Raw genomic sequence first — 23,331 nt, 5'->3', positions numbered from 1 at the left:
TAAGATAGTCACTTGCTGCCACCTACTGGCGGTTTACTTTCTTAGTAGCTTATCTTTGCATTTTTTCCAACATTTCATATTTGTATATTAAAAAAGAAAATACATATTTTAAAAACCACCCTCACAACATTATGCTGTGTTGGATTACAAATTTATAAAATGTTAAATCTAGGTTCCAATGTAATAGTAAACAAACTGAAGAAGTTATATACATTGTATTTAGCATTTATGGTGAAGATGATGACATCAGATGAACAATTCTGTTAAACAAAGTTTGTAGCAAGAGGTTCCTGCCAGTTCCTGTTCTCGTATTGTAAGTCAAATGAGACAGATGACAGAGACTCTCAACTTTTGTTTGTAATGGCTCTTGGTGCCCCTGCCTCAATCTTTGGGCAGTTATGCTGATTGGATTAGGAGTGGTTAAATGGGGCAGGTTGCTATACCTGAATACTTCATTTGCATGCTTTGTTTAAGGTCATCACCCAGGTGCTTTGTTTCCATTCCTAAGCACTGCCCCCTAAATGTATATAAACTACAATTTATCACTGCTTTAGTTAGACTTGGATGACTACAGCGACGCTCAGCGAGTTCTCAATAAAGAGTAACTTCTGTATGAAAGATATCCCAACGTCTCCTGGTTTCTGCTTCGACGAGGAAAAAAGTTTCCTACAGCTGTTATAGTTTTACATCAGATTAATGCGTGAATGCATTTGTGCTATATTTCAGCTACATTGAACTGTCTGTGTAAATGCATCTGAATGCCGCTCCAGTCACTTCTGTTTCTTCTGCAGTGGAAAGATCGATTTTGTAGATACTAATTTCATATAATTGATAACAGCCCTATATTGTCTTATTATATTAAGTTAAATTATTAATAAAATGTAAGAATTTGATATGAAAGATGATGCTTGCATTTATACGGTTATGGAAAAATGCCCTTTAAATAGGTCAAAAATTACCTGGAAATCAATTTGAATAAAATTTTTTATGCAGTATTAAGTCATATAAAACGTAATTTCCCAACAACAAAATTGTAGCCAGTGAAAAAAAAAAAAAATGGAAAACCACTAGCCACAGTGGCCGGTGAGCAAAAAAGTTAATGTCAAGCCCTACTTATCACTATCATTAAAATAAATCACATGCCTTTCTTGAGTGAGGTTGAACTATTGAGGTTGAACTATACCGCAAAACTGGTGACCTTGAACTGATCATCTGAGTACAAGCTTTCAACATAGAAATGAAACAAACTGTGAATGGGGAATGCTTACTGTATTAACCACATAGGAATAAAGTTCAAGTTCAGGTTTATTTATAAAGCACATAAAAAAAAAGAAAAAAAGTTGTATCACAGTTGTGGCAGGTCTGCATGATGGACCAAAGGTGCCCAGCTGATATGTAAACAACAGATTAAAGACTTTTGGGAATTTATATAAAGACATAACTGTCTCAGAGATACAAATACATATCCATAAAACATGACTCACAAATGAATTCACAAAACAAGATTCACAGGTGCAATATGTGATTTATAAATACACAGGTGTGTTCACAAATATCACATAAATCACATATTTGTTTTTATTTATTTATTTAACCTTCATTTTGTTCCAGTTATTTTGACTAGGAGAGCTTTTTTTTTCTTTTTTTCCTGAAAATTCTAGTTAATGAAAGCATATTGGATTAAAACTTATTGACCTTTTTTTGAATATGTTGTCATTTGTATTTTGCTAGACACTATCAAGAAGAAGAAGAAGAAGAAGAATGATAATTGCAACAAACCGTCAATCGGTTACGATCCATGTGCAGCTTAGCTTGGGGCAGGTTAATCAGAGTGCAAACAGGCAAAAAACACGACCCCCAGAGCGAGACATCAACATAGGCCTCGCCCACTGTTAACAGCTGACATGGTCATTCTGAATGCAAGTGTCGCATCGTGTCAAAAACAAGTAGAAATTACAATCACTGCTGCTATCTTGTCTACACTGGATACACAGTATACGGATGCATTTTCACTTTCGGATATAGTTCACTCGCTCAAGTCTGTCGTCGTGACACAGAGTGAAAAACATTCACTTTGATGCATTTGGTTTAAACAGCTCTGATAGGATCCCAACGTAAGGAACAAGTGGATAGTTTATTTTTAATGGCATCCCGGATCATGTCAGAGGATTAATCTGAGGATTTTGTTTTGTAAACAAGGCACAGTGTCATGGAGAGTTCACAAAGAAAAATTTTTGAAAGATGAAACAGTACCTGACTGCATCAACCGCAAGTAAAAGATTTCATATCGCTTTGTCTGGAAATGACCGTTATATTTTGATTATGTTGTCAAAACACTCAAGGAACATATTAAAATGATAAAAAAATTTAAATAAAATAATAAATCCATGTCATGACCCCTTAAAGGGGTCACCGGATGCAAAATTCACTTTACAAGTTGTTTGAACAAAAATGTGTGTTGGAAGTGTGTGTATCCTATAATGATAAAAATCCACCCAGTTTTTTTTTTTTTTTTTTTTAATCCCTATTTTAAAATCCCCTCTCTCAAATCAGGCTGTTCTGAGGTTCCTGTCAGAATGACGTAATTCTGTACAGACCGCTCCCACGATAGTTGACTGACAAAACCATCTTACCTTAGACCCGACCTCATTTAGCTGAGAGCTGTCTGCCTCCGGTGCAGGGGAAGACAATATGTCTCAGATTAAGCGATTGAAGTGTTTAGTTGTTGGATGTAATAATGAATTATAGCATTCTCCTAGAATATACCTGTTAGCTCGTGAACAAACGTGGATTACTCTTACTCTACTTCGTTTCACTTATATCCTATACGTTTGTTACTCCCTCTAGTGGTGACACCAAGCAAAGCGAATTTAAAGGAGAAGGTCATTACACCAACAGATATATTGACAAACTTACAAACTAACCTGCTTTGGAGCGGCATTCAGAGGAGTCTGATGAGGAAGTGTCGAGATCTCAAGAGGGAGCCAGATGAGGAACCTGTGAAAGAAAGGGAAAAAGAAGATAGTGAATAAGCATTAGAGCAAGGGAGAAAAAGATTCAGCTAACAGCAGACATTGAAGGACCATCTATACATACGACACCCTGGATGAGCCATCACTCCAACCTGTGAGATTGAGTACTGTTGGTGCAAACACTGATGCAGAAACTATGGAAGCAGAATAATGACAATAGTTTTTGAAACATAAAGCATGCTGAATTCCACAAATCGAAAAAAAAAGATGCATTGCAATTAACAGTGCTTGCATTTGAATGCCTTGTATTTCCAGGGCTTGCATTTTTAGGTCCTGAAATTTAACATAGTTGTTTATTTAAGCTGTGAATATTTCAATTCAAAATATTTCACACACATTTTCATAATTAAAAATTCAATAATTCATATTCACCTTCCAGAATTCACTTCCAAAATATTCAATCTGTTTAAAAGTACGATGTATAATATTCGACAGGCAAATTTCAGTCATTTTATTTCACTTTCCAAATTCGCTGCCACAAATTTAGTGGTTAAAATTCGACAGAAAATTCAGCATTGCACATCCGGGAATCGCAGGAATAGCAGTAGAGCGCCGATGCATGATCTCCAGCTGCTGTCAGCCGCTCACCAGCAGGTGGCGCATGCGGCTGTTGATGAAGGCCATATGTGGATCAAGTCACTCATTTACAAAAACTGATTTGCAGAAATGGAGCTAGCGCTAGAAGTTTTGATTATCGGGGCCAGTATAAACATGTGGAAACGCTGATTGTGTGTATGTTTAATTCAACATTTTCGCTGTTTCCCGAAGCCTACATATAAGCAGCTTTCTCTACCAGAAAGGAGATTATAATGCTCTTTTACCCAACGCTGAAGTACAGAACTAACATTACATCTGAGGAAGACATATATTGCTTTCGGTTGCTTAGTTTCTGTAACTCTGTATCATGGCTTGTGTGACGCTGTGCTGTAATACTGGGGTTCCCCTCATACGTCACACTCCAGGATTCCCCAACGATGCATAACGCACCTCAGTGAACTAATACAGTGATATAAGACCTTAGATCTCAGAATACACTTTATTGATGATTATGCAAACTATATACAGGCATGCAAATGAGGTCAGAAGAAAGAAACGCGCTGCATTTTCTTTGCTTTCCCTTACCACTGATCTATAGTCGACAGTCCTACAAAGATATCAATACCACGATTAGTTTTAACAGTAAGCAACCACTTTATATCAACATAAGAAAGGAGTTCAAAACCGCCTAGGTGTATTTGTGCAGCAAATGTAAACCTGAGAAAGCATTGTCGCGCTATCGCACCCAAGGGGCCATCAGACAATTACACCAACTGGGTTAAAACGTCCAATGTATTTAAATGTATGTACAGTACACAATTATTTACATATAAAAGATCCCTGGAAAGGTTTTTTTTTCATGTTCCAATGGTTGTGGTACATTGCTAGATACAAAACAACTGTGTGATCGTTATTATTGATGTTGGTAATTGTTGGTATACTACAGTAATTCACCAAAAGGGTTTTTCATGTTCCACAGGTTGTAGTACGTTGTGAAATTTTGCCAATATCTCCCTTACTGTATGTACAATTCACTTTTTTCATTTTTAAAACAAAAACAAAAAATCTGTAAGACCTCAAAAGGAATTGTTCATTTTCCAGAGGTTGTAGTATAAAATATTGATGTACTTTATGTACATTAAGGCATGGCCGCGGGAACTAGGGGTGCTGAGGGTGCTGCAGCACCCACCGCCGCAGGGCCGGGCCTGAGATTTTCCTTGTGCCCTTCGATCATCTCCAATATACTTGATTTTTGTGATAGTTTTGTGATTATATTAAACTGACCAGAAATATGCGGCTGTATTTTTCTTGCACGCCTTACGCCGCGCGTCCCTACATCTACCTCTCACTGACAGAATTTCATGTGAAATGTTCACGCAATTAATTTTAGATTCCAACTTGTAAAAACTATTTACGTCTTTTTCTTTTTTATGAGCTGTGTTCCGAAGCTTTTGCGCTTCTCAAGACGGCCACCGACAATCACATAAGCACAGCTCTTTAATTGCGCTCTAGTTTCTGGTCAAACACGCTCAAACCACTGTACTGTAGCCTAATCTTAACCACGCAAATGTCATAAAATATTTTAATAAAACTGAATTTGTATTTCACCTGATCACATGTGTAAGAATTATAGAACCTCAGACACTTTGAACTTCTGAGATGGACAACACCAACACGGTGTATTAACATACAGACATCTGTCTCCACATCCCACTGAGAGAAAATGCCAGAAAACGCCTCTCTCACATATGCATCAGTTCCTTTTCATCCCCTTCCTTCCCCTCACCCATCCTTCCCTTCACTCAGCTCAAAATGGTCAATAGTAGATTGTAATGTTCTACATGAATGCAAGTGATATTTACAGTCTTGTTTGGTATCATTTTAATTGTCTCAGGGCGTCTGGTACAATGGGCTCATTCTTACAAGAAGTAAACTAAAAGGTAATACAGATCCTAAGAGTTTAGATATATTTTGCACACTGTAGAGGGCGGGTCAGTTTCCAGTGGTTTCTATGCAAAATTATTTTTTTACTGTCTGCAGTGTATGACTAATTAATCTCTTATTTGCATCGCATGTACATCTGCAAGTGCACTGACCAACTTTGGCATATCAACGATGTTAATATTTAGTAAAATCCCCTTAAATAGTAGAAATATTTAAGAAATGATTAAATAAATGATATAGCTAAAATCACAAAAGTTGGTTTGCATATAGCCTAACTCTTCATTCATTTGTGTGTTAATCTATAAGAGTTTGGGTTGTTTAATATTAGGATTTTGTCTAAAATCCCCCACCGTGGCCCCGCCCTGCAACATCAAACCCCACCCCCCAGCACCCCCCAGATAAAATAGGTGTGTTCGACTTCATGCGACGCCGCACAGACCTATCGGCGAGAGTAGCCGCTTGCAGTCGGGGGCGGAATTGAAAGCGGAGACGTGAAGTCGGACACTTTCTGCTCCCGGTAGTGATGCTCTCGCGGTGTTTGGATACTCTTTATCACAGATGAAGTGAATAACATGCAATATTTGTCAAATGCACGGATGTTTCAGAAATGTTTTCATGAGCAACAGAAACACTTTTTATATACTGCTTAATATGTAGGGCCATCTGTTCAAGAATAAAGTTCAACATAAACATATACTATATTAAATAAGCGTTTATCAGTGTTTTTAATTTTTTATTAAATGTGACTCAATATAACATTGTGACTATACAGTAAAAAAAAAAGCTGTTCTAAAAACAGATTTGTGGGCAGTATTTTTTTTTTATTATTGTGCAAAAATTATACAAAGGTTTGCACAAGCATATAGCTACAACTCACAACAAGTACAAAAACAAATAAACATTCATAAGAATATGTAAAGTGAATTCATGCCAGGGGTAAAATTACAACAATTTAAAGTAACAAAAAGCTTCATACAGGTCTTTCTTGCTTTTTTGTTCTTAATTTTATCTAATGAAGTAGTACCATTTGTTTAATCTCTTTTTATAAAATGTTCAAAGTTTGACTTAGCTTCCATTTTTTCACACGATTGTGATATTTTCCTAGTAAAATAGTATTTGTGAGCTGTATTGGAATTGAAGATGTTAGAAACACAAGTCATTGTTGTCATGTGGTGAATTTGGCCAATCGTGAAACAGCTGTGTGGTCATCAGCGCTCCCGCAGTCGCTCTGGAGAAACTGCGCTGGCTGAGTCAGCCGGCTGCTCTCAAAACGCTCTCGTGGTACTTTGATGCCACACGTGACAGTGACGTAGCGTCGGCGCCGGTTCAGGTTGGACAAATTTTCTAACCGGCAGGCACTTCTTCAAGTCAGCTGCCGATCGTTTTTCATGGCGCCGCATGAAGTTGAACAAACTATTATGTTCCTGCGGCTATGCATTAAGGGAGTTATTAGCAAAATTTCACCTATAAGTGAGTCTAGTCACTAGGAATGTACTACAAACTTTTGGAACATGAAAAATCCCCCCCCCCCCCAAAAAAAAAAAACTTTGTGAATTAATTTCTTAAGAATAATTATATACTGTATGTACAATGAGGAAGATATTGGCAAAATTTCAACTGTAGTAAGTCAGTCTGGTCACTAGTAACATACAACATTTGGAACACGAAAAATCCCATTTTGGTGAATTAAAAATTCTTAAAAGATATTTGTGTAGTGTATATACTTAGGGAAATTATTGTCTAAGGTGAGTTATTGGCAATATATATTTAGTCAGTTTGAGTAAATTATTAATTTACTGTAAACATTAATTTTAATAAATTATTTTAATTTAATAATTACATTTAAATAATTTAGTAAATTATTACTTCGTTTTGTACTGTGAGGTAAATTTGCAGACGGTCCCTAAAGCCTAGGCGAATATGCAGTGAATATCAAACCTAAAACCTATAATATCGCGCTTGGTTTTCTATGGGAGAAAAAAATGGTTTGGTGAAACTTGTTGGTTGTGGGCTCATCTTAAATGTACATAATATACAGTAATATATTTTATTAATTAGATGCTGAATTTAATCATTTATTATCACTGAGGCAAACTGTGTTAAGTGTTTTGTTTATGGGAAATGTTTAACGTGCAGTTTTGCGCGTTCCGTAACTTGTGTTCATATCTGCATCTGTTTGCATCATCAGTAAGATCTGAGTTTGGTCTTTTAATAGGCTTGTTTGAGATGAGCAAAATCTGCGCAGAACCGATCACCGGTGATCACCGCGAGATGCATGCTGGTTAGAAAAGCGTTCTGATTTCATGTGATTGTGTATTTAAATTATGCTTGAATATTCCCAAACACCATGACAGTGTGATCTCTGTGTGAGATATGTGATTGTTGTCATATTTCTATAAAAATCTAAAATACATGTTTGTATTAAAGTAGAATGGATGATAAATACGCCTTTCATATGGGATTAAATAGGAAGCACTTTGAGTGTCCTGTTCATCATATTTATATTCATATAAAAGCAACAGAACTGAAATTATATCACATTTATTTGCAGAACAGCACATGAGTGAGAATAACGCGATATCCGCCTTTGATCTCGTATAGTCTATCTGTTCCACTTTGAGAGGTCAGAACTGTCCGTCTTGACTGCGCTTATTTCACTCCTCCCCTCACTGCAGCCGCCTACTCTCGCCTACATTTAAGGCGAGGCGCATCTCAAACAAGCCTAATAGCTGTCATTGTGTTAGTGCACTACTGAGCCACGTAATGTGTTTTCTTTAACCGATTTCTGAGGGAAACAGCGTGAAACCTTGCGCGTTCGTTCATATTCTACATCTGCTTAACCCTTTCGCACTTGAGTTTAAAATATTCTAGCTGGGCCCCTGGCTGAGTTTTTTTAGGCGACAGTTATTTTAGAACTTATAGCTTTATTGTTTCAATGGCGACGCGTCATGCTTGTCATATGACACACCGCAGCCCTAATAGCGCTGTATGACACATGGATTGCTTTTATTTAGTTTTTCCTTTTTTTAATATTAATATTCACAAACATACTCGCTATATTATGAAATATCTGATATTCCGATTCTGAAATATGTGCAAGTAAATGTATTTGGTTGTTTAAACACTTTTATAATGACCGTGTTAGTTGATCTATACCGGGTGATGGGCGCTGCCATGTTTGTTCGCGCTGAATCCCAGCTGTGGGATTTACAACACGTAAATTCATCCTCTCCTCCCGAAACACGTTAAAGTAAGTCTCCAGTAAACTGGAAGAAGAGCAGAGTAAACTTTAAAGTTATCTACACAATCTTTATATGATATCAATAAAACATGTCGTCAGATTATATTTGTAAGGATCATTATTGCTGCTTCCATAGACATCAGTGCATATTTTACAAACTATAAATGTATGGTTTTGCTAGTACTTATGTTTATTTAAATGTCTGAAATCTAAAATAAGCATTATATGGTTGAAAACACTGAATAAGTGATAATATGACAAGCGCTCGAACGTCTGATCTGGCTCCGCGCCAGAAAGCAGATTTGAATTCAGCAGTTGATGACGTGACGCACTGAACGTTCTAATCACACAGGTGTGATCGTACGCTTCAGGGACCAGCCAAGACTGATCACACCAGTGTGATCGTACGCGTTAAAGGGTTAACTGTCCATTTAGTTTGCATAATCATCAATAAAGTGTATTCTGAGATTTGAGGTCTTATATCACTGTATTAGTTCACTGAGGCGCGTTATGCATCGTTGGGGAATCCTGGAGTGTGACGTATGAGGGGAACCCCAGTATTACAGCACAGTGTCACACAAGCCATGATACAAAGTTACAGAAATAAGCAACCAAAAGCAATATATGTCTTCCTCAGATGTAATGTTAGTTCTGTACTTCAGCGTTGGGTAAAAGAGCATTATAATCTCCTTTGTGGTAGAGAAAGCTGCTTATATGTAGGCTACGGGAAACAGCGAAAATGTTGAATTAAACATAAACAAAATCAGCGTTTCCACATGTTTATACTGGCCCCGATAATCAAAACTTCTAGCGCTAGCTCCATTTCTGCAAATCAGTTTTTGTAAATGAATGACTTGATCCACATATGGCTTTCATCAACAGCCGCATGCGCCACCTGCTGGTGAGCGGCTGACAGCAGCTGGAGATCATGCATCGGCGCTCTACTGCTATTCCTGCGGTTCTCGGATGTGCAACACTGAATTTTCTGCCGAATTTTAACCACTAAATTTGTGGCAGCGAATTTGGAAAGTGAAATAAAATGACTGAAATTTGCCTGTCAAATATTATACATAGTATTTTTAAACAGATTGAATATTTTGGAAGTGAATTCTGGAAGGTGAATATGAATTATTTAATTTTTAATTATGAAAATGTGTGTGAAATATTTTGAATTGAAATATTCACAGCTTAAATAAACAACTATGTTAAATTTCAGGACCTAAAAATGCAAGCACTGTTAATTGTAATGCATCTTTTTTTTTTTCGATTTGTGGAATTCAGCATGCTTTATGTTTCAAAAACTATTGTCATTATTCTGCTTCCATAAGAAACTTGCTGTGCACAATTTCAGCTGAGCATCGGTCCTCTGAATCCCCACCTCCCCCTCCCTCCGGCCCGCAACTGATATCAAAAATATAACGCAATCCGGCCCCCAAAAATATTATTATTTTTAAAATGATGATTATTATTATTATTTGTAGTTGTTTTATAGCAATTTAAACTACCCATTCAATATGTACTAGAAATAAAAACTAATAAAATAAATAATAAAATAGTGATAGCGTAAAATAACCCGCGCTTGCCGGCAGACTTGATAAGACGTTAGCTGGTTTCTGGGCTTTAGCAGTTTATTTTTTGTTTGGCTGTGAAAGAAAATATGTCTAATTCCAAACCGAAAAGGTAGGTGGATGATGAACACAGACTGTTTCAAGAAAGATGGATTTGTCGAGTTTAATGGAAATGCCACCTGTCTGATATGCAAAGAAAAAATTGCCGTTCTGAAGGAATACAATCTCAAGCGTCATTATTTGACTAAACACAGAGACCAATATGAGAAGTACCAGGAAGACGAGAGAAAAAAACGAGCCACACAGTTGCAGAGAGAGCTAACGTCCCAGCAAAGCCTTTTCCACAGAGACAAAAAGGATACTGATGCTGCCGTTGAAGCGAATTATGTTGTGAGTGAAATGATCGCTAAAGCAGGAAAGCCATTCACTGAAGGGCAGTTTATGAAGGACTGCATGTTGAAGGTCGCTGATATTCTATGTCCAGAAAAGAAGAACATGTTCAACAATCTCTCTCTATCGGCCAATACAGTGGCAGAGCGGATTACCGAGTTATCGAGTGACATTTATGATCAGCTACGGGAAAGCTAGAGTTTTCACTGCATACTCTGTGGCGCTTGACCATAGGCGTAAATCCCGGGAGGGACGGGGGGGACAGGACCCCTCCTATCTGAGGCTTGTCCCCCCTAAAAATATCATTACAAGCGACTCTGTGTATTGAAAATAATATAATGGACATATACTTAAAATAATTGTGTGATTAGTAAAACAAAATAAACGCAAAAAAAGTTTTAAGTTCCGAAATGTTTTGATTCCCCCCCTCCCTTTCCTCACAGTGGTTTGGTCCACTGCCTGCTTTCCTTCTTTACCGATACACACACGCATCCGGTGAGAGAGAGCAAGTTAGTTATGTGTAAGTAGGCTGTCAAGGCTGTTTTATTCTCTTTAAACATCGGGTGAAATGATTCTTTCTCTTTAATACAGATGATGCTGGATTATTAATAAATTAGTCATGACAAAAAAATTATGACATCGGATGTATTTTCTATGACCGATTATAAGGTTAACAAGCTTAATACTGTAGCTTGTCACCCACTACAACTAACACGGCGATAAGCCTGTGTGTGAACTGATATTAGGCTAATATTGTAGACCTACGTGTTGGGTTTCCTTCAATATGATGTTAAGTGGCAGATCAGTGGGTTTAATGCGGTTGAATTAATGCAAAAGAGACATACTAGGTTTCAGACGAAAATAATAATTATAAGCCGCTTTTCCACTATCGGGCCGAACGGTTCTAAGAACGGTCAGGTACGGTTCCAGTTGTTTTTCCACGTGAGCCTGGTACGGCGCGGCATGATTACAAACCGTTCTCGGCCCGGAATTCTCGACACGGTTAGACAACCGTGCTGAACCGTGCTGTACAGCCGCTTTTCCACTATCGGGCTGAACGCTTCTCTTTGCTTAACCGTTCCGTTCCGTGCCGATCCGGGCCAGTCAGCACGGATACGGTTTCGTTTTCCACTGCGGGGCTGATAACGGATCTCTGTGGAATGCGTCAGTCGTTGCCGTGGTCACACAAGTGTTTACATATGATATGAGGTGTAAAAATAACCACCGCGTTATGGAGGATGATCAGAAATTTCTTCAGATTTTATTACTAATTTGTGTTTACATTGCTCAAAATAGCGCGCTTAGCAAGCTACGGAAAAACTAGCAGCCAGGCAACAGACAAGTGACAGATCCTGAGTGGCGACGTCATGCACACGCACTCTACCAGCACGGTTCAGCACGGTTGTCTAACCGTGCCGAGAATTCCGGGCCGAGAACGGTTTGTAATCGTGCCGCGCCGTACCAGGCTCACGTGGAAAAACAACTGGAACCATACCTGACCAAAACCGTTCGGCCCGATATGACCGTGTGTTGAACCATGAACTCATATTTAAACACGGTCTCCATGCTATGTGCATGCTGTTTACACATATCTATCCTTACAAGTACAATTTTGGCTGTATTATTTGTGTCCCCTTCAAAAATTGCTCTTGAGAAATTTTACGTTTATTGTCCCCCCCTACTGTCAGATGAAATTTACGCCCCTGCGCTTGACGAAAGTACAAACAAAACTGACAGTGCTCAGCTAGCTATTTTCATCAGAGGTATTAATGACCAGTTTGAGGTGATGGAAGAATTGCTGAGTTTGTGTCAAATGCACGGCCGTACAACAGCCAAAGATATATTTCAGCAGCTGTGCGACGCGATTGAACGTGTTGGTTTGCCATGGAGCAGACTAGTAGGCATTACCACCGATGGCGCTCCATCTATGACAGGTAAAAAAAAAATGGACTGGTAGCGTTGGTACAAAGAAAGTTGGAAGAGGAAAATGCAGATCCAGCAGTTGTTCTGCACTGCATTATACACCAGCAGGCACTGTGCAGCAATGCTTAAAATATGAACACGTCATGTCTGTTGTCCTAAGATGCATCAATTACATCAGGTCAAGAAGTTTACAGCACCGCCAGTTTCGAGCCTTTTTAGGAGAAATTGAGGCAACATATGGTGATGTATTTTACTTTACTGAGGTGTGCTGGCTCAGCAGGGGAAATGTCTTGAAGAGCTTTTTTAAGTTAAGAACAGAGGTGAAGAGATTTATGGAAGATGGCAGAATGGATGTTCCTGAATTTGATGATCCTAAATGGGTCATGGACCTTGCATTCCTAGTGGACATTACACAAGAGCTGAACATCCTTAACCTGAAGTTCCAGGGCCCTGGTCAGCTCATCACAGCAGCGTATGAAAGTGTGAAAGCCTTCTCCACAAAATTGAGATTGTGGAAAACTCAGCTTTCTGCAAAAAATCTCAGTCATTTCACAACATGCAGATCTCTTGCGGAGGAGGGCATAGCATTCAATGGTGATGAATATGCCTCTGCTGTTGAAAACCTACTTCAGGAATTTGATCAGCATTTTGCTGACTTCAAGGCACACCGTGACACTTTCCAGCTGTTTGCAGACCCCTTCTCAGCTGATGTGGAGAGTGTTGCAAATGGAACTTATTGACTTGCAGTGCAACAGTGAGCTAAAAACTAAATTCAGAGAGGCACAAGAAAATGCAGACAAGACTGCACAGTTTCTGAGAGAATTACCTCCATGCTTCCCAGAGCTTTCCAAAGTGTTCAGTCGGTTAATGTGAGTTTTTGGAAGCACATACCTGTGTGAGAAACTTTTCTCAACTATGAACTTCAATAAATGCAAGTTCAGGTCCAGTCTTAGTGATGCTCACCTTGAAGCTGTACTCAGGGTTTCAACTGTGAACACCATCAGGGCAAACGTGGCTCAGTTGTGTGAGCAGAAGCGCTCTGTCTATGTGTGAGCAAGTGTCTGGTAAGAAATAGAATAGTTTGCAAATGTATTCAGAGATCGCAGTTGTTCAGTGTAAGATTCAGCACAGTTTTGATAAGTTACTTAAGTTAAAATAAAGTAGGTAACTGTTAAACATGTTATATAACAATTCACAGACACTGTTGTTTATATTTTTGTTAAGCATGACAAAAATATCTCAGTAATGTAATTTAAAAGAAATGTGAGCTAACATCTCAGCAATTAAAGTAAATTTCCAGAACTTTTGTGCTTTCTTCTTGTGCTTCAATGTTAAAACGGCCTTCCTATGAGATGTCAGTCACAGCAATGGCCCCCAGCCAATTTGAGTTTGAGACCCCTGCTCTAAAGCATAATTATAGTTGGAAAGCAGCAGTAAATGTCAGGAGATTAATGTGTTGTTTAAAAAAAAAAGTGTTTATACATTGTTGAGGTGTATTTGGTCATGTCCACTTGTCATTACAGGACGTTCTGGGGGGCCCACTAGCGAATCTAAAGACAAGACACCTCTCAACATTAACCCAATCTAAAAACTTAGATGATTGTTGTAATGTCACAGTTGTATTGAAACATTTATAGATTGCATAGAAACATAATATCTACCTTCTTTTTTTTTTTTTTGAGAACATGTGAGAACAAATCTGTTCTCAGATACTAATGATAGCAAGCATCCACTTTCTTCTCTCTTCCGGGATACTCTTCTTCTGTGTTTACATTTACATTTAATCATTTAGCAGACGCTTTTATCCAAAGCGACGTACAATATGAGAACAATAGAAGCAATAAGACCATCGAGAGTGCAGCAGTATACAAGTGCCATGACAAGTTTCAGTTAGCCCAGCACAGTACACGTAGCTAGGGTTTTTTTTTTTTTTTTTAAATAGATAGAATAGGTAAGTGTTAGTATTAGTTGGTCAGGTGCTGGCGAAAAAGATGCGTCTTTAGATGTTTCTTGAAAATGGATAAAGATTCAGCTGTTCGAATTGTGATTGGGAGGTCATTCCACCAGCTGGGCACAGTCCAGGAAAAGGTCCGTGAGAGGGATTTGGTACCTCTTTGTGATGGCACCACAAGGCGTCGTTCACTTGCAGAACACAAGCTTCTGGAGGGTGCATAAGTTAGTGAGTTTAGATATATTGGTGCAGTGCTAGTTGTTGTCTTGTAGGCAAACATCAGTACCTTGAATTTGATGCGAGCGGCTATTGGTAGCCAGTGTAATGTGATGAAGAGAGGGGTAACGTGAGCTTTCTTTGGTTCATTAAAGACCACTCTGGCTGCTGAATTCTGGATCAGTTGCAGAGGCTTGATAGTACATGTGGGAAGGCCCGCCAAGAGAGCATTACAATAGTCCAGTCTGGAGAGAACAAGAGCTTGGACGAGGAGTTGTGCGGCATGCTCGGACAGGAAGGGTATAATCTTCCTAATGTTGTATAAGGCGAATCTGCAGGAACGGGCCGTTGTAGCAATATGGTCTGTGAAGCTTAACTGATCATCGATCACAACTCCAAGGTTCCTGGCCGTCCTGGAAGGAGTTATGGTTGACGAACCCAGCTGTATAGAGACGTTGTGGTGAAGTGATGGATTGGCTGAGACCACGAGCAGTTCTGTCGTGGCAAGGTTGAGCTGAAGGTGATGGTCTTTCATCCATTTAGAGATGTCACTCAAACAGGCTGCAATGCGGGCAGCTACCGTCGGATCATCTGGTTGGAATGAGAAGTAGAGTTGAGTGTCATCAGCATAGCAGTGATAAGAAAAGCCATGCTTCTGAATGACCGATCCTAATGGCGACATGTAGATGGAGAAGAGAAGTGGCCCAAGCACTGAGCCTTGAGGAACCCCAGTAGCAAGAATTTGTGACTTTGAAACCTCACCCCTCCAAGACACCCTGAAGGACCTATCTGAGAGGTAAGATTCGAACCACAGGAGCGCGGTTCCGGAGATGCCCATCCTTCTGAGAGTGGACAGGAGGATCTGATGGTTAACTGTGTCAAAAGCAGCAGACAGGTCCAGTAAGATGAGTACAGAGGATTTGGAAGCCGCTCTTGCCAGTCTCAGGGCCTCTGTAACCGAGAGTAAGGCAGTCTCGGTAGAGTGGCCGCTTCTGAAACCAGATTGGTTGTTGTCCAGAAGATTGTTCTGCGCAAGAAACAAAGAGAGTTGGTTGAAAACAACTCGCTCAAGAGTCTTTGCAATGAATGGAAGAAGGGATACCGGTCTGTAGTGTTCTAAAAGTGCTGGATTTAGAGAGGGTTTTTTAAGCAGTGGGGTTACCCGAGCCTGCTTAAATGCTGTTGGAAATGTACCAGTGTGAAGAGAGGTGTTGATAATAAGTAAGCACAGGTATGACCGAAGAAGAAATGGCCTGAAGGAGGTGAGTGGGGATAGGATCTAGTGGACAAGTAGTGGGATGATTGGAAAGGATGAGTTTTGAAACTTCCGTCTCCGAGAGAGGAGAGAAGGAGGTGAGAGAGTGTGTGTTAGTCAGTATGAAGTTATCAGTTTGTGGTGTGAGGAATTGGTCACTGCAATTTTCTTCACAAATAAAACAAGAAGCATCAAAGTCATCAGCTGTAAGAGTTGATGAAGGAGGAGGGAGGACAGAGAAGAGAAGAGAAAGTGTTAAAAAGTGTGTGAGAGTCAGAACAGTTGTTGATTTTGTTGTGGTAGTATGTCGATTTAGCCGAGGAGACGTTTGCAGAGAAGGAAGAGAGGAGTGACTTATACGCACTAAGGTCAGCAGAGTTTTTTGATTTGTGCCATTTCCTCTCTGCAGCCCTTAGTTTAGCGCGATGTTCACAAAGAACATCAGACAGCCAGGGGGCAGAGGGGGTAGAGCGTGCTGGTCTGGATGAAAGGGGGCAAAAGTTGTCTAAGCAAGATGTTAGAGTGGAGCAAAGAGTGTCAGTAGCACTGTTTGTGTCCAGTGCTGAAAACTGAGAGGGCGAAGGAAGTGCAGATGTAACCATTGAGGAAAGGCAAGAGGGAGAGAGCGAGCGTAGGTTATGGCGAAAGGTGACCTGTGGGGGAGTATGTGCTGTGTCCGGAGTTAGTGTGAGGTTAGAAGTGATGAGGAAGTTGTTTGAGGTGTGCAGTGGAGTAACTAGTGTGTTGGCAGTGGAGCAGTAGCGTTTGTAGATGAGGTCCAGTTGGTTACCTGATTTATGAGTAGCCATAGTAGACACTCGCTTGAGGTCAAATGAAGTGAGAAGAGTGTTGAAGTCAGCAGCCTGGGGTTTTTCTAGGTGGATGTTGAAGTCACCGAGCAGTACCAGAGGAGTACCATCCTCAGGAAAGTTGGACAGTAATACATCCAGCTCCTCCAAGAAGTTACCCAGTTGACCTGGGGGACGATACACAACTACAAAGTGGATTTTAACAGGGTAGGTAATAGTAATTGCATGAGATTCAAATGAGCTGTTGCCTTTAAGAGATGGTAGAAGCTCAAATTTCCATTCATTTGAAATAAGGAGGCCCGTACCTCCACCCCTCCCAAGTGTTTGTTTACACTGGTTTTGGAGATCGTGTCCCTGTTCTCGCCCTTGATCGATACACAGGATGGAGAAAATCCTTAACCCTAAAAAATCCTTTTAAAAAAAACCTTAATAATGGGGTTTCCCTTGTACATCATACTCCAGGATTCCCCTAGTGAAAAATACTTACTTTGGCTTAATGGACTATAATGATATAAAAAGACCAAACTCAGTGTACACCTTATTGTGGTGCTCAGAGATAAGCAGAAATTCTGCTGTGGAAACAATAATAATTGTCATTCAGACAAATATCACTGACACTATGTGAGAAAATGGATGTGTGGCATGGGAGTATGAGAACGTTGTCAGTTGTGTGAGTCCAGTGCCGAACTTAGACTTCTGGGGCCCTGAGAAAACATGTTTGTGCATAGAAAAACAAGTTATAAAAAAGTAAAAAAACAAATTCATAGATACATACATACATACATACATACATACATACACATAGCCAGCATTGTATAATGTGCAGCACATATTGTATAAGGCTGTTATCTTAAAAATTATATTATATTGTTAACGTTCTGTTTATACTCTGTTTTATAATACTGTTAATACTACTGTTATACATAATGACAACTCTGTCTTTATTCAACAGTGATAGTCGCACTCTCGCTATCTCTCTAGTTAAAAAAAAAAAAAAGGCCATTCTGTATGATTTATAAATTGTTTTCCTCATAAGGAAAAAAAAAAAACAAATGTCCCTACAAGGTCAAAGTTTACTGGAACACAATAGTGATATTCAAAATATAAAATGTATATGGTTAATTATCTGTAATAATAATTGTCATGTTTGGTAGAGGTTAGCGGTAAAGGTTTACAAAATGGAAAAGGAAAAATAAAGAAAAAAATATGACGTCATTATTTCCAGAGAGGCCAGTGGCTCCGCCTGCGGCGCTATAAAGAAAAAGAGGAAAAAAAAGTACCACATAAAATAGGATAAATCAGTGAGCTGAGTGAAGAGTGACATAAATAAAGAGGGAAGGATGTGGGTAATTCTGTATGTGTTCCTGTCTTGTAACTATATATATGTAGCTTTAATGGCCACTTCAGGTACTTGTAAGCTAAAGGGACACTTCACATTGAATGGGATGTACCAGGATGGAGACCTTCTAATTGGTGGTCTGTTTGAGATTCAGAGGTACCTCAAAGTATTCCCTGAGCTGAGCTTCAGAACGGAGCCAAAACTACCACGCTGTGAGCTGTGAGTCTGTGAGCTGTGAGACCACACCAACTGAAGAACACTTCAAGATAACAAATGGGAAAATTTTGTATATACACTGTAACTTGTCAAATATAATTTAGTCTAAGCAACTGATATCATGTTACATGATGGATTACATGAATTAAATCATTAACTATATCATTAACTATAATATATATATATATATATATATATTTATTTTTATTTTTTATTTATAAAATTTATATTTGAACAGAATGTAAAATGTCTCGTATTAAATTTAAATGTTGTGTAAGCTTTATTTAATATTTTGTTATTTTTTCTACTGTTACTGTTAGTATTATTGTGGTTAATGATCAAATTTTCCTTTGTATTGTTTTCTCCAGCTTCTATATGACAAGCTTCCAGCAGGCACTAACAATGGTTTTTGCTATCAATGAGATTAATAACAATCCCAACCTGCTGCCTAACATCACGCTTGGTTACCAAATCTATGATAACTGTTTAAGGCTTGGAGTGGCATTCCGTGGTGCTACAGCTCTAGTTAGTGGGACAGAGGAGACCGTCTCTGACCTCAACTGCAAAGGCGCACCACCAGTGATTGGAATCATAGGTGATCCAGGTTCTACCCATTCTATTGCAATTTCCAGTGTCCTGGGGCTCTTTCGACTGCCTATGGTATGAGATAGACATTTTAAACCCTTTTTTTTTCTGTTAAAAAAATCCATTTTACCCTTTTTTGTCTATCACATTTGTCAGATTTGTTTCTATCACAATTTGGATATCAATTAAGCCATTATCATATTTTCAATTAAAATAGCAGACCATTGTATGCAAATATCAAAAAACTTGCTTCACACACACACTTTATTTGTTCATCTTCCTCTCACCGTTCTGTCTCTGTCTCTGCTCTCTTCTAATTAGATTAGCTACTACGCCACCTGCTCCTGTTTGAGTGACAGGAAAAAGTACCCTTCTTTTTTCAGAACAATCCCCAGTGATGCCTTCCAAGTTCGGGCTATGGTTCAGATCTTGAAGCATTTTGGATGGACCTGGGTTGGTCTCATCTACAGTGATAATGACTACGGCATATATGCTGCTCAGTCATTCCATCAGGAAATGGAGCTATTTGGATATTGTGTTGCTTTTTCTGAAATCCTGCCCAATGATAACAACCCCATAGATATTCAGCACATAACGCGAGTGATTCAGTCCTCTACAGCTAGAGTGGTAGTTGTTTTTTCTGCTTCATCCTTACTGATACCTTTGATGAATGAGGTGGTGTTGCAGAACATAACAGGCAGGCAGTGGATTGCAAGTGAAGCTTGGGCCACTTCACCTGTATTTCGTACACCACGTTTCCAGCCATTCCTGGGGGGCACAATGGGCATTGCTATCAGGCGTGGAGATATCCAGGGGCTTCATGACTTTCTGTTATGTATTCGTCCCAACAATGATCAAAGAAATGATATAGTGAGGATATTCTGGGAGAACATCTTTGGGTGCAGTTTTGAAACTGAGGGTAAAGGAACTGATGGAGAGCAAGTCAAAAAGGTGTGTACAGGACAAGAGGATCTGAGCACAACAAACACACCATTCACTGATGTTTCAGGATTGAGGGCATCGTATAATGTGTATAAGGCAATTTATGCCCTGGCACATGCACTTCATGACCTAATGCAGTGTGAGGAGGGGAGAGGACCATTCAGTGGGAACAGATGTGCCGATTTAACCAACCTGAAACCCTGGCAGGTAAGACCCACATGTATAGTGCATTCTCTTCAGGCATATAGAAGAGCTGAATGTGAAAAAGAAAAATATGTGCTATATATTAATTCAAATTTCAGATAAAAATATAAAACCTGTCCTGTCTACAAACTGTACAGCTGGTTCACTACCTACAGAAAGTGAACTTCACCACAGGCTTTGGGGATCATGTGTCATTTGACAAGAATGGAGATGCTCTGGCCATCTATGATGTGTTGAACTGGCAGCCGAGCGCTGATGGATCGATTAAACTCCACAATGTCGGTGTAGTAAATGAAGGAGCAGCAACAGGGATGGTTCTCACACTCGACGAGGATGCATTTTACTGGAATTTTGAAACAACAAAAGTAATTACCTATGAATGTTAAAATGTCATCCTTTTTGCAGGTATAAAGTCTAAATAGTAGTTGAGATATAAAACAATTGCAAATAAATTAATGGACAATCCAAGCTAGTCATTATGTAAAAGACGAACACATGACTGATAGCAGTTGATGTATCTTTTAGCCCCCACAGTCAGTATGCAGTGAGAGTTGTCCCCCAGGAACCAGACGAGCCACAAGAAAGGGCCTTCCTGTCTGCTGTTTTGACTGCTTGCCATGTGGAGATGGAGAGATTTCTAATACAACAGGTGAGGAGGTTATTGTTGGCAAAATTTGAATCAAATTTGAAAGTAATTTCCTCTTCAAAATCTCACCTTCTGTCTTTTGCTTACTCAAAGATGCTATTGAGTGCACAACATGTCCAGATGAATTCTGGTCCAATCCAGATAAGGATCAATGTGTCCCCAAAGAAATAGAGTTTCTATCCTATGAGGATCCTCTGGGCATCTCTCTCACCACTGCTTCCCTGCTTGGCACCTTCATCTGTGCTCTTGTGATGATCGTCTTCGCTCTTCACCGTAACACTCCCATAGTACGGGCCAACAATTCAGAGCTCAGCTTCCTGCTGCTGTTGTCACTCAAACTGTGTTTTCTGTGTGTACTGTTGTTCATTGGCCAGCCGCAGTTGTGGACATGTCAGTTAAGACATGCTGTGTTTGGTATAAGCTTTGTCCTGTGCATCTCCAGCATCCTGGTCAAGACTATGGTGGTAATAGCCGTATTCAAGTCATCTCGACCAGAGGGTAAAGGAGCAATGAAATGGTTTGGAGCAGCTCAACAAAGATGCACAGTTCTGGTCCTAACAGCCCTCCAGGTTGTGATATGTGCAGTTTGGCTATCAACTGCCTCTCCAACACCCCATAAAAACAACCAGTATACTCGCTCTAAAATAGTCTATGAATGTGCCGTTGGCTCAGTGGCTGGTTTTTCTATGCTGCTGGGATACATTGGACTGTTGGCAGCAGTAAGCTTCCTGTTAGCCTTCCTTTCGAGAAATCTTCCAGATAATTTTAATGAAGCCAAGTTCATCACTTTTAGCATGCTGATCTTCTGTGCTGTGTGGATTGCATTTGTTCCAGCATATGTGAGTTCACCAGGGAAATATGCAGTTGCTGTGGAGATATTTGCCATCCTGGCTTCAAGTTTTGGATTACTGGTGGCTATATTTGTCCCAAAGTGCTACATCATCCTTTTACATCCAGAGAAAAACACTAAAAAAGCCATCATGAGAAGAGAAGCACAAAATAAATAGTTTTACATTATTGTGGTCAACCATTTACAGACACATTGGTGACATTTTGATTTGTATTTTACTTTAAATTTGAAATCTGAATTAAGTTGATATTGTTAAAATTGTATTATTACATTTTTTGTGTGGAAACAATTCAAACTTCATCAGCCTCTTTACAATGTGATATAATTTAAAAGCATAACAAATAAACCTTTAAAAAACATCACCGAATTAAGCATTTTTTAACAGAACATTAATAGTTAGAACTGTAACGGAGATAAAAACAGAGAGGAAAAACATAACATTATTGGGAGCAATCAGCTGATATTTATCCATTATATATATGCATGTTGTTGATCTTATCTCATCCATGCATGTGTTTCAGAATTTTTAATCAAAATGTCATAACTTAGTCTTCTGATGAAATGACAGATTTATCTTGGTTGACATATTCCTTGCATTCAGATGTCCCTATATATTGTTGAATGTCACACCCACATCTCAAAATCCAACTATTTTTATTCTTTGATCAGAATTTCTCAACAGGGCATTCAGAGAACAATGATACGTCTTGCAGCAACATTTTGAAAAGGGTTTGTTCACAGTTCACTGCAAAATGAGCTGAAACTTGTAACTAAAACTCAGAATATAAATAGGCAAACAAGTGATTTACAACTAATTTTAATGGGAAACAAAATGACAGATAGTGATAGTGTTGCCAGATCTTGCTAAAAGAAAAACAACAAACCAAACAGCTCCGCCACTTGCTGTCTGCAGCTTGGCCTAGGCACCTGAATTTCCAAGCTCCACCTTGGACACTCCTTCTCAGCCTGCGGACCCATTGGCTCCACCTTGGCTCCTCACTCTTTTGTCTCCACCATGGATTGTCATCCCTCAGCCTCTGCCAGGATTCCTCGTCTCTCTGGTTCTGCCTTGGTTGGTCATCACCCTAATTTTGCCACAGGCTTCCGGACCTCTCACTGCTCCTCAGCCCTTCACACCTTCGGCTCCACTCCACTCCTCCTTCCCTATGGCTACACCTTTGTGAAAGTATACTTTATTGCCCCCGAAAGGAAAATTGTTATAGACTTCATGATGCTGCACAGACCAAAAAATATTATCACATCACCACATATCTTCAATGCTAACATACCATCAAGCTAAACTGCTATTAAACATTTACAAAGATACAGCTACAAAATAATTAACATATATATTTAATTTACAGACTAGTACTCCATATCTTCTCCCAGAGAGAAGCAATTCATAATGTAATTTCTAAAAATGAGATTGATTGAGATTATTGAAAATATTCTGCACCTAATTTAGCATCTCTTAATAGCTGATTCTATTCATTCTGGACAGATTTTGGTTCTGAAAACATCAGATGACAAATGATCTTATTTGTTATATATAGTAAGGTTTATTGTTGGGGTTAGTGATCACCTAAAATTTTCTGTACAGGACTCCACATTTTCTGTACAAAATATAATGTTCGCCATCATTACTACGTTTGCTTCAACAATATTGTTGCTATGGAAAACTTC

The 23,331-nt window shown here is 39.1% G+C and overlaps 1 protein-coding gene across 1 annotated transcript; it reads left to right on the top strand.

The window, feature by feature from the left end:
• Positions 1–17,706: 17,706 nt before the first annotated feature.
• Positions 17,707–21,828, top strand: LOC131524421 (extracellular calcium-sensing receptor-like). The gene is made up of 6 exons (XM_058751543.1): positions 17,707–18,424; positions 18,790–19,081; positions 19,328–20,155; positions 20,290–20,517; positions 20,678–20,801; positions 20,892–21,828. The coding sequence occupies exons 1-6, from the start codon at positions 18,207–18,209 to the stop codon at positions 21,803–21,805; spliced, it is 2,604 nt and encodes an 867-aa protein (XP_058607526.1). The 5' UTR covers positions 17,707–18,206; the 3' UTR covers positions 21,806–21,828.
• Positions 21,829–23,331: the final 1,503 nt, after the last annotated feature.

Source organism: Onychostoma macrolepis, chromosome 18, assembly GCF_012432095.1.
Source record: "Onychostoma macrolepis isolate SWU-2019 chromosome 18, ASM1243209v1, whole genome shotgun sequence".
NCBI lineage: Eukaryota > Metazoa > Chordata > Actinopteri > Cypriniformes > Cyprinidae > Onychostoma > Onychostoma macrolepis.
The sequence above is the reverse complement of the archived record's forward strand: the minus strand, read 5'-3'. Positions and strand labels throughout refer to the sequence as shown.

Excerpts from the sequence above, each read along its gene's own strand:
- LOC131524421 (XM_058751543.1), top strand. The coding sequence starts at position 18,207 with ATGTGGGTAATTCTGTATGTGTTCCTGTCTTGTAACTATATATATGTA. Across the intron at positions 20,156-20,289 it reads CCAACCTGAAACCCTGGCAG|CTGGTTCACTACCTACAGAA; the intron begins GTAAGACCCACA and ends CAAACTGTACAG. Across the intron at positions 20,802-20,891 it reads AGAGATTTCTAATACAACAG|ATGCTATTGAGTGCACAACA; the intron begins GTGAGGAGGTTA and ends GCTTACTCAAAG.